This window comes from Populus alba, chromosome 15, assembly GCF_005239225.2.
Source record: "Populus alba chromosome 15, ASM523922v2, whole genome shotgun sequence".
In the NCBI taxonomy this organism is placed as follows: domain Eukaryota; kingdom Viridiplantae; phylum Streptophyta; class Magnoliopsida; order Malpighiales; family Salicaceae; genus Populus; species Populus alba.
In genome coordinates, this window is record NC_133298.1 from 16,439,153 (window position 1) to 16,451,579 (window position 12,427).

At 40.4% G+C, this 12,427-nt stretch overlaps 1 protein-coding gene across 1 annotated transcript; it reads left to right on the plus strand.

Moving 5' to 3' along the window:
* Nucleotides 1-281: 281 nt before the first annotated feature.
* Nucleotides 282-2,679, plus strand: LOC118040554 (protein NO VEIN). The gene is made up of 3 exons (XM_035047512.2): nucleotides 282-583; nucleotides 1,038-1,248; nucleotides 1,691-2,679. Exons 1-3 carry the CDS (start codon nucleotides 425-427, stop codon nucleotides 2,665-2,667), a joined length of 1,347 nt encoding a protein of 448 aa, XP_034903403.2. The 5' UTR covers nucleotides 282-424; the 3' UTR covers nucleotides 2,668-2,679.
* Nucleotides 2,680-12,427: the final 9,748 nt, after the last annotated feature.

Consider the following 12,427-nt stretch of genomic DNA (forward strand, 5'->3'; position numbering starts at 1 on the left):
AACAAACAAGGCATAAGAGAAAAACCAAACCTTCCTATTTAAATACAATGTTTCTATGCTTGAAAAAACTAGTTTTCTAATTTTCTAAATTTGTACTGATAAGAAAAAACATATTTTTTAGGTTCTTTCAATTATTATTTAAATATTTCTATGCCTTTTTTTTTTCAAGTCAATGCTTTTCCTCTTTTAACTCCGCCACTCCTACCTGTACAAGTTTCCTTCCCTACGAAGGAGTCTTCTTAGTTTCTAGTCTTCACTTCACTACTCGCTACTACCGCTACCGCTACCTTCTCCTCTTTTCGAGCTTTCTTCGTTTCCTTCAAAACCTTTGGTTTCTTCTCTCTGTAAGACTGTAACTACTCAACTTCGTGTTTTTCTTTTTTGGTTTCTGGGTGTTTTTTCTTTTCTGTTTGCAAGAGCAACAATGGCAACTCCAAAACAACACATAGAACACATAAGAAAAACTACGTTCTCAATAGGAGGAGAAAAGAACCCTTTGGCTCCTATGCTTGATCAGGCTGTCAAGTATCTTTCTGCTGAACTCTACGCTAAAGATGTCCACTTTCTTATGGAACTCATTCAGGTTTTCTTTCTTTTTTATCAATGTGACCAGACAATGCTGTTTAGTATGTTCAATGTTGCATGTTTTACTTTATATGTTTTATTTGCCCTTTATCCATTCTTTCTCTTTAAATTTTGTAGTCGCTGATTGCTTTGCTAGTGATTAAAGTTGGAAGCTGCAAATTTCTGTTGTTTTTTGTTTTACTGAATTGACAAGCTAAGAGTCAAGTTGAGTCAATGACTGTCTCTTTTTTTCTTTTTGGCTGTGGCTTTCGGTGAAAAAATGGGTTCTTGTTGTTTTTCTAGTTGAAATGAAGTCATCAAGCTACCTAATTTTGATCATTCAAGGTCTTTAACAGTTAATAAAAATGAAGAAGGAATTTTGGATATTTTAATTTTTGTAGCAGTTATTTTGATGTGATATAATATGCATAGTTTACTATCCTTTGATTCCAAGGTGAATTTTCCTTTCACAGAATGCTGAAGATAATGAATACTTGGAAGGGGTGGACCCTTCACTTGAGTTTGTCATAACATCTCGAGATATAACAAACACTGGTGCGCCTGCTACTTTGCTCATCTTCAATAATGAGAAGGGTTTTTCTGCCAAAAATATCGAGTCCATTTGCAATGTTGGAAATTCCACAAAGAAAGGGAACCGGAAGCGTGGCTATATTGGGGAGAAAGGTATTTTTCCTTGCTCAATTTCTTGTGCAACAGTGTATTTTATAAGTTGTGCGCACTTCCGAGCTGCGGGCTTATTGCTTGTGTCGTGTTGTTTCTCGGTTGTGTTTTAGTACATTTTTGTTTTTTAGTATATATTTGCTTCAGCGACAAATGAAAAACTTGTGTCGTGGTTTTGTATGGAAACTCAACTAATTGAACCTAGTAAACATGTCTGCTTAAACATTGAATTGCGAAGGCATTGAGCTAAGCACAACACAAACATGCAATGCATATGAACAGAAGATCTTTTCAAATCATGATAGAGGTGGATAGGGTATGCAACTGTACCATTTAGCAACCCATTAGTGAGACTTGCGTAAACTTTGTTTATCTTATTTAAATCAGCACCTCTTATTTATCTTCAATTCTGTTCTAATAAACTTTGTGTCGGTTTGGTATGCAGGAATTGGATTCAAGAGTGTGTTTCTTATTGCTGCTCAGCCTTACATATTCAGCAATGGCTATCAGATACGATTCAATGAAAAGCCCTGTCCACACTGCAATCTTGGATACATAGTTCCTGAATGGGTTGATGATAGCCCTTCTCTTTCTGACATAAAACAGATTTATGGTTCCGCCTCTACCCTCCCAACTACTACACTGATTTTGCCCCTGAAGCCTGATAAGGTGAACCCCGTGAAGCAGCAGCTGTCGAGTATTCATCCTGAAATCCTGCTGTTCCTTTCAAAGATAAAACGCCTTTCTGTCAGGGAAGAAAACGCGGATCCCAGGCTCAACACTGTTAGTGCAGTAGCTATTACCAAAGAGACAAATTTCGTGCAAAGGAAAAACATGGATGCCGAGTTCCACACACTCCATCTGTCTGCAGATGAAAACAGTGATGAATTTGAAAAAGAATGCAGCTACTACTTGTGGAAGCAGAAATTTCCTGTCAGGCAGGAAAACAAAGTCGACATGAGAATGGAAGTGGAGGATTGGGTGATCACTTTGGCTTTTCCTAATGGAGAGCGCCTCCATAGGGGAATGGAGTACTCCCCTGGAATATATGCATTTCTTCCGACGGAGATGGTGACCAACTTTCCCTTCATAATTCAAGCAGATTTTATTCTAGCATCATCAAGGGAAACAATACGATGGGACAATGTATGGAACCAAGGAATTCTTGATTGTGTTCCCTTTGCTTTTATCGAAGCATTTGTCTCATTAGTCAAAACAGTGGATGGCGCACCAGCATCTAGTTTGCCTCGAATGTTCAAGTTCTTGCCGGTCCATAGCTCCCCCTTTGAAAAGTTGAATTCAGTGAGGGAATCAATTAAAGCGAAGCTGGCTGAAAAGGATATCATTCCAAGTGAGTCATGCACAGCACAACAATTCTTTCATAAACCATGTTGCTACCCAATTTTTGACCCATGTTTTTGATATATTTTCAAAAAATCCAAAAATAGAGAAAAACAATGAAAATCCAAAAAATATGTTTTTTTAATATATTTTCATCATTTTAGCATTTTCAACGTCGTCTAAAAACAGAATTTAAATTGTTAAAATATTTTCAAACGTGTTCGACTTTTCACGCGTCATTTTTAAATCATTGATTTTCCGCATTTGAGTCGACGTTGATATTGCTCGTTTCAAAAAATACAAAAAAATAAGAAAAATCAAAATTTACAAAAAGAAAGAAGTTGAGGGACCAAGTTGAAAAACCTAGCAACATTTTTGCCTATAAATACTGGTCTTTAACTCAAACAAAAGGAGGGGGGGCAATTTTGACAACTTCAGAAAAAATACAAAACCTAACCCTAAACCCTTTTTTTCAAGACAAGCCGCCCCCCCCTGGTTTGAATTTTTCTATAGCCGCCGGCCACAAACACAAGCCAAACAGCAGCCCCTCACCTGACACGGTTCCCCGACCATTCTCGTTTTTTTTCTTATCCTCTCTCCCGGCCGGTTCCAGCTTTTCCTTCTTTTCCCCCACAAAATCCTGGCCTCCACACCGTAGCCCCTTCCCCGGTTGAGATTTTCTTCTTCTCAAAACAGCCTCACCACGCCGCCGTCGTCCCCTCCACCGCAGCCGACTGCAGCTGCCCTCTTCCCCATTTTTCTCCTTCTCACAAACCACCAGCCGACCACTTATTTTTTCCCTTGGCTTTGCTAAAACAAACCGGAGAGCATCGGACTGACCTCTCTCTCTCGGCCACGATTTCCATCTTCTCCGCAGACCCACCTCCTTCTTCCAGCAGCAGCGGCGCCCCCTTTTCGGTTGTTCCTCTTCACCGCCAGCCACCTGAAGCGGAGGAGAAGAAGAAATACTCCCAGCCACCAGATCGGCCATGACAGAAGGAGAACCAACCGAAGGACAGTAGAAGGGAGCAGAAAACCGAGACTTGAAAGGCGCGCCGATCTCCCAACAGTTGCAGCGGTGGACGACACCGCCGGTGTAGAAATGAAGGAGGAAGATGGAAGTTGCCGATCCTGACATCCACATGCCTGAACTGTCATCGGCGGCCCGTGTAGCATCCAGCTTCAGATTCGGCAGATTTAAAGAAAAGAGAGGAGAAGCAGATCCGAAAACAGTGGTGGAAAAATAACTAAAATCAACTGGCTTTTGTGCTTTGATTTTTCTTTTCAGGTCACCGCCGGCAGAAGAACGAAGAGGGGAGGAAGCCGCCCCAGGCGCCCCTGTTTTTTCGGTTTTCCAGCGGCGGCGCGTGAACACACGCGCCGCCAGTGGCGGTGGCGCGTGGGAAGACGCGCCGCTACTGTTCATGCAGCCCCAGAAGTCCTTCCCTGCAATTTCTGGAGTTTTTAGGGACTATTTTGTAATTTTTAAATTAATTAATGTAATTTTTATTTATTTAATTTGAATTTGTATTTGTATTTGTATTTGTATAGTGGATGTAAAAGAAAAGAAAAGAAAAAGAAAAGAAAAAAAAAAAAGAAATAAAAATAGTGAAAGTGTATGTGTTGTGTTTGTATTTGTTTTATGAATTTGTTATTTTATTTATTTCTTTATTTATTTTTTAGGAGAAAATTGCAAATCTATTAAAGAAGAATTTAATATTTTGATCGGATCACGGTTAATAATTATTAACTTATACGTAAGTGATATTTCTAATTTCCGATGAAAAGACAATTATTAAAACTTCTTTAACACATCAAATTCGCGGAGCAGCTTACCTCAGGTAGGGTGTGTTAGGGGTGCTAATACCTTCCCTAACCACAACCAGTCCCGTACCCGCGAATCTCTAACGAGACCAGTACATCCGGTTTCCTAGTAGCCCGCAATCAATTACTAGGTGGCGACTCCAACGAACCAAATTCCAGCAAACCACAACGAGACTTAAATCGCCAGCCGATGTCGCGCGCCTGAAATTTTTTGGGGTGCGACAGAATGGCGACTCCACTGGGGAAGGTACTGTTTCTGACATTATTGGACTAAGCTTTGTATATTTTATGTGTTTAAGATTTTGCATTTTTATCTTTTTTGTTAATATTTATTTCCATGCATTTTATAGAATTGTCTCATGCATCACCTGTATTTATTTTTGAAAGCACACACAAACTTCTAGGTTAGGTGGGGAACTAGCGATCTGCCCTAAGACTATTGGTCAGGGTTCAGATGCGTGAAACACCCAACTCATATCTGAGTGCCTGCTTGGTAATGGTGGGTATACGTGCCTTAACCATTCCTTGCAACGCCCCCATACTGTCTTTACGAAGAACGTCACTGGGCAGATATGAGATCCTTTTGAGACCAGATAGAAAACCTACCCATGTTCACATAATGAATAGAACCTGTCCTTAGGTTGTATGTGCTATCGTTTTTGCATAAGGGCAAACTCTTCTTGAAGCATCTTGAACTCAAGACTTATGGGTGACACATTGGCCGTTGCTCTGAAAATTTTCATTGTAGAGTTTGGGCAAAAATCACGATTCTTGTCCATCATACAAGAGTTACGACCATATTGTCACCTCTCGAAGGGTGAGTTCACCATATAGATTACATGTTCATACATTTGTCATGCATGCACCAGAATGAAAGGTAGGTCCCCTATACAAGCTGTGCTGCACGTGATTGAAGAAAAATGATGGAGGTGAAGAAAGATGTCAGATAGAGGCTCATTATCAGATTAAGGTTGAGAGCATTAAATGTGAAGTATCTAGACTCAGATCTGCTCGAACAAGTGTTGAGCATCAAATGGAAAAAGAATATCTGCATAGTCTTCTGTGGGAACACTGCTTGTTCATATCTAATTGAAGCTGTATCTCCCGTTTTTCGTCATGAACAAAAGCAACAACGCCTTCAGTCATCAACTAATGACAACTCTGGTTCTTATCCAGTTGCATTGTTAAATGTTCATCGCCTCCACATCATCTAATGGAACCAAACAACTACCGGTCTCCTGTACATGGCGCATTAGTCTTCTTGGAAGCTGCCCTAATTATGAGCTCAATTCCATTTCAGCAGCAAGATGGTCTGAAAAACAATGATTAAACACTGAACTTCAATGTGGCAGAACTCTCTCTACAAAAATCAATTTATGGCTCTGCAAATTGGGAAGGCAAGAGGGGATTTATAAGTTGCATATGCTACAAATATTTCTCTCATCAGTTTCAGCATGGAGACATCTTAGTACATTGAAGATCCAGACCTGGTTTGAAAAATACGAGCAGACTTCAAACTTCAACGTAGCAGAGCTCTTTCGACAGGTATCTGTTTGTAGATCCGCAAATGGGAAATCCAAGAAGGAATATAGTAGTTTCAGATCAGCTATGATTTTCCTCCAACAGTGTCAGTATTAAAATGCAAGAGTAGAGAGAAGAGACATGCCTAGACTGAAAAACATGAAGAAGACTGAAACTTTAACAGAGCAGGACTTCCTCTATAGGTGTTTGTTTGCTGCACTGTCAGTGAGAAATCGAAGAGGGGACAAAGGAGTTTTAGATTCATCAGGTGCTCTTCCAATAGAGACAATGTGTGATTCCACACGTCGGTAGTGGCGATACTACAAGTTTCTAGGCGCTGCCAAGATTACCAAGCTGTTAGAAAGTTTTCTAACAATCCTCAACCAACCACAACAACATTGGAAGATTGACATGATGTTGTGAAGATCATCGAAAGAATTGAGCGAGCTATGAAGAAGTGAAGGATTGAAGGTTTTGTTATGGATTCCAGAACCGCGAAGGGAGTTGAATCAGAAGATGACTCTCGATTGTGAAACCTCAGTTATTTTGCCTAGTCAAGTCTCACTCAAGCATCATTGACTACTCCAATGTCTTTGCCAAGATAGAAGTTCATTTGCCATGTGGCGTAATCCAGACAACATATGCGATGTGATGGTGGGGTCCTCGACCATTTCAGTGGAATAGTTGCAAGAATTTTAATTGAGCAGTGGCCATGTGGGTTTATTTACCAGAATCTGCCAGATTCCAGACTGTTGCTATACGTCGACAGATCCCATGCAACCACCAATTTCTCGGTGGTATAATCCAGATAAGAGATGTGATGTCATGATGGGGTCCTCAACTATTTCAAGTGAACAGTTGCAAGAATTGCAAGAATTGAGTCTGAAAGTTGGTAAGCAAGAGATAAGGAAGTCCCGTGAAGGAGGGGGTCATTGGCTATATTGTCCCCCGAACATCTTTAGAATGACATGTTGATCGAAAGTGCTTGACAAAACACAAATATTGCCAGAAAAGCTGATTCAAGAATGGTGATGAACAGTCAATCATATTGTTTTGGAATTCTGCATTTTGTTTTGGGATCACCTCTAATCCTTCAACGAAACATGCCTTGCTTTTGTCTCTTTGTTGTTTTGAAATCAACAAATGTTTAGCATTTTATCCTGACAAAATATTTTGATCAAACTCCAACATGCGATAAAGGTTAATCAATCCGGAAGATTAAAAGTGTTTTGATTACAGAAATGACTCTATACTTGAAAATGACATGAGGTGACTAAACAATTTTGAACTCATACCTCCTGAAATTGAACCACACATCATTTAGCTAAGTTTTAGCAGTATGCATAATGACATGTAGTGGATTCGGTAGTTATGGACTCGTGAATCATGATTCTTACAAGTTCAAATCATTACACTGGATGAGGTCAAAATTTATCGGTTCTAACTGACCTTGCTTGAAATGAGAAAAGGCCATCTTGGTTATCCTTTCACGTTTCTTAAAAATTATATCCTTTGCAGTCCCATTTTGAGCCTAGTGAAATATTTCTTTCAAAAAGAAACCCTGACTAGGATCACACCCCACACTGGGGGCAAATGAGAAATATGTTGGAGACACGGATAAGATCAATGGATCAAAGAGGAGCTTAGAACAAAAGTCCAATGTTTGAGAAAGGGCTAGAAGAAGAAAATCCATAGATTGAGGGTCATCCAAGGAAAACTTTGAGGAAGGCTATGCAAAAAAAAAAAAAAAAATGGAAAGGAAAGAAAATGCATATCAATTCTAAAAGAGGCAAGGCAGTTTTCAATTGAGAAAAGACAATAAATGCCAAAAGTCAACACTAGAAAAATCGATGCTTCATATCTTTCGGTGTGTCTAGGATAAAGCCTCTAATGTCTTCAAAATTAGATTGGTTATTCATCAAAGAAAAAGTGGGATTTGTGTTATGACCTATGTTAAGAGAATTCTGATATTTGAGATTAACAAGGTTATATGTCACTTTCTCTACAACGACGACAAGAGAAAGAGAATCGATGAATAGTTAATGTTGATCCTAAGTCGTTGAAACCCTCAAACACCTTTTGAGCCTTTGAAATTCCTTTCTTCTACAGCCATGAACCATAGCCTACATTACGTGCTTTTAAAAGTCCTTTTTCATCAAGCAAGTGACTTGAACCGATAAATGGCGCTCTCGAAACTTGAAGAGCTTTTCCATAAGGGTCGTGACTTCATGAATTAAGTTACTGGTTATTATGCATGCTGATAAAATAAATGTTAAGAAAAGAAACAACTTTTCTTGATAAAGCCTGAGCATCTTGTTTTTGAAATTCATAAAAATGTCACCTCATCACAGACCATCAAATGATATACCCAATATCAAGGATTCAAATTGATACAAAGAACCAGGGAAAAAGCCATTTTAATCCTACAACGGGTCGATTTCTGTTTTCGAACTACAAGACAATCAAAGGACTGTGTATTTCGAATAACGTGTGTTGGGTTTTTGATCAAAAAAGCTTGATTTTCAAAAGATTTTCAAAAAAAGACATCTCTGATTTCATTTCAACAAACTAGACTTTGAATAGACATGATCTTTGAAATATGAGAGTTGATTCCAGAACAAGGAAGATTATCAAACACAGAAGAACATTGACTGAGTATGCAAAATCGTTGATAGAAATGACATTGAAGTCCTCGACACTCCTTGAAAAGTTGAGCAGCTAGGGGCAATACAGTAGACCTTGAAAAGGAAAAACAAGCAGTGCTTAGGTCAGCTACGAGGCAATGATTAAATGATGAATCAGTGAACTGAAGACAATGATGTTCAAAGACAGATAATCAATGAACGAGCACATTCAGATCATACTGGGGGCAATGTCATGGCCCATGCTCCAGTGAACCATGTCGGCAATGGAGAAACAAGGATGTACTTGAAGGACACTTTCATATCATCATCTTTTGAAACATGACTAGCAATCACAGATGAATGTAATTGAATGGTGAAAAGATGCACACCACCAAAACTGACTGTGGAACAATGCTGCACTTAAAGGACAATCTCATATTGTCATTCTTTGAAACATGGTTAGAGACGAATGTTATCACACAACTGCACTGAATGAATGTCGGAAAGGCACCCACCTCGAAGACTGATTGTGGGACAACTTGTTCTGAAGCCAGATGAGCGCTTCACCGCATGAGTATGGGGGATAAAAAGCAGCATCATTGATGAGGCTGAGACATTTCTTTTCACAATCTGATTAGAAGAGTTGAAAGGAATCTATGAGAAGAGCACTGAGCATACAACCATAAGCCTTTGTACTGCAAGCTATGAGATGCATGTCTGGATGACTGAATGAGTTCCAAGAAGGCTGATGATGACATGTACTTGAAGAGTACTGTTTCAACTAGAGGCAAGTTCATGACTGATTAACAATCTTGATGGGTATTGGCATGATGCACACAATCAATCAGAGGATAATTCTCAGAAGAAGCCAGGAGAGAAAATCCTTCATGATGAATCAAGCAGTACCACACTTGGGGGCATGATCAAGCTAGGGGGCAATAAAGAAACATATGATAGGGCTGGCTTCATGATTCCCATTCTAAGAAAATGTCGAGCAAAATTGGCAACCTTTAAGATAAAGAAGCGGAGGACAAAGAAGTACGATGATATCAAGTCTTTCCTAGAGATCAAAATCACAAGAGATGACTCGAGTAAGCAAGAACGAAGAAGCCATCGAAGTTCACTGCCAACACTCCAACTTTTGAGAAAAGAAACACACCATGAAGAAAAGGGGACCTATTTTTCTCAGGTAAGTATACATGCATATTGATCATAATGCATGGTCGATGTTTCGCCATCATCTCGGGTAGTGCGTTTTTATAACCCTACCTCATTTCGAGTGCGCCGTTGAGCCCTCACTTCCCAGGTAGCGTGTTTTCTAACCCTACCTCATTTCGAGTGCGCCTTTGGGCCCTCGCGAACATTTTTCTTGGGTAGGTCACCCATTACAATGAGACCACACTTCATATTTTTTCCATCTGGGTAGGTCACCCATCATAATGAGACCATTTTTTCACATTCTTTCCACCTGGGTTGGGTCACCCATGACAATTGAGACCGCGTTTTTCACATTTTTTTCCATCCGGGTAGGTCACCGATGACAATGAGACCACACTTCATCATATTTTTTCCATCTGGGTAGGTCGCCCACCACAACGAGACCACTTTTTCATATTTTTTTTCCATATGGGTAGGTCACCCATTACAATGAGACCACACTTCATATTTTTTTCCATTTTTGGGTAGGTCACCCATTACAATGAGACCGCACTTCACATTCTTTCTATCTGGGTAGGTCACCCATTACAATGAGACCACACTTCATATTTTTTTCCATTTTTGGGTAGGTCACCCATTACAATGAGACCGCACTTCACATTCTTTTCTATCTGGGTAGGTCACCCATTACAATGAGACCACCACTTCATAGTTTTTTTCCATTTTTTGGGTAGGGTCACCCATTACAATGAGACCGCACTTCACATTCTTTCTATTTGGGTAGGTCGCCCACCACAACGAGACCACTTCATCATATTTTTTCCATCTGGGTAGGTCACCCATGACAATGAGACCACACTTCTTCACATTTTTTCCATTTTGGGTAGGTCACCTATTACAATGAGACCACACATCACATTTTTTCCATTTGGGTCGGTCACCCATACAATGAGACCAGCATTTGTCTAGGGTTCGTCACCCGTACAATGAGACCAACATTTGTCTAGGGTTCGTCACCCGTACAATGAGACCAACATTTTTTCTAGGGTTCGTCACCCGTACAATGAGACCAGCAGCACTAGGGTTCGTCACCCGTACAATGAGACCAACATTTGTCTAGGGTTCGTCACCCGTACAATGAGACCAACATTTTTTCTAGGGTTCGTCACCCGTACAATGAGACCAGCAGCACTAGGGTTCGTCACCCGTACAATGAGACCAGCACTAGGGTTCGTCACCCGTACAATGAGACCAGCAACACTAGGGTTCGTCACCCGTACAATGAGACCAGCATTTTTCTAGGGTTAGTCACTCGTACAATGAGACCAGAATGAGGTCGCCAGATGGGATCTCATGTAGCTTTGGTTAAAGGGAATCGCCAGATGGGATTTCAGGTTAACCGAGTTACACAGTTTAGTTCCAGTTGAATGAGGTCGCTAGATGGGATCTCATGTAGCTTTGGTTAAAGGGAATCGCCAGATGGGATTTCAGGTTAACCGGGTTACGCAATATTTTCGTTCCAGTTGAATGAGGTCGCCAGATGGGATCTCAGGTAAACCCAATGTGTGGGCAGGTCGCCCGTGAAAATAGGACTATTGGAGAGTGTGGGTCGGTCGCCCGTGAAAATAGACTAGGGTGAGTATCTGTGGGTCGGTCGCCCGTGAAAATAGACTTGAGTGAGTACGTGTGGGTCGGTCGCCCGTGAAAATAGACTTGAGTGAGTATGTGTGGGCAGGTCGCCCGTGAAAACATATCAGTGTGAGTGTGTGGGCAGGTCGCCCAAGATAATGAAATCATTTTCCTTTTGTTTTCTTTACAAAGCTTACTATGCAAAATTTTGAGGAGTTTTGCTTCGTAAGCATTGTAAAGAGGGGGCATCTGTTGCTACCCAATTTTTGACCCATGTTTTTTATATATTTTTCAAAAAATCCAAAAATAGAGAAAAACAATGAAAATCCAAAAAATATGTTTTTTAATATATTTTCATCATTTTAGCATTTTCAACGTCGTCTAAAAAAAGAATTTAAATTGTTTAAAAGATTTTCAAACGTGTTCGACTTTTCACGCGTCATTTTTAAAATCATTGATTTTCCGCATTTGAGTCGACGTTGATATTGCTCGTTTCAAAAAAATACAAAAAAATAAGAAAAAATCAAAATTTACAAAAAAGAAAGAAGTTGAGGGACCAAGTTGAAAAACCTAGCAACATTTTTGCCTATAAATACTGGTCTTTAACTCAAACAAAAAGGAGGGGGGGCAATTTTGACAACTTCAGAAAAAAATACAAAAACCTAACCCTAAACCCTTTTTTTTCAAGACAAGCCGCCCCCCCCTGGTTTGAATTTTTCTATAGCCGGTCCGGGCCACAAACACAAGCCAAAACAGCAGCCCCTCACCTGACACGGTTCCCCGACCATTCTCGTTTTTTTTCTTATCCTCTCTCCCGGCCGGTTCCAGCTTTTTCCTTCTTTTCCCCCACAAAATCCTGGCCTCCACACCGTAGCCCCTTCCCCGGTTGAGATTTTTCTTCTTCTCAAAACAGCCTCACCACGCCGCCGTCGTCCCCTCCACCGCAGCCGACTGCAGCTGCCCTCTTCCCCATTTTTCTCCTTCTCACAAACCACCAGCCGACCACTTATTTTTTTCCCTTGGCTTTGCTAAAACAAACCGGAGAGCATCGGACTGACCTCTCTCTCTCGCCACGATTTTCCATC

What these genes read in the sequence shown, in the direction of transcription:
- LOC118040554 (XM_035047512.2), top strand. Translation starts at nt 425, where the DNA reads ATGGCAACTCCAAAACAACACATAGAACACATAAGAAAAACTACGTTC. An exon ending in TTCTTATGGAACTCATTCAG is followed by an intron (nt 584 to 1,037) that starts GTTTTCTTTCTT and finishes TTCCTTTCACAG; the next exon opens with AATGCTGAAGATAATGAATA. An exon ending in TGGCTATATTGGGGAGAAAG is followed by an intron (nt 1,249 to 1,690) that starts GTATTTTTCCTT and finishes TTTGGTATGCAG; the next exon opens with GAATTGGATTCAAGAGTGTG.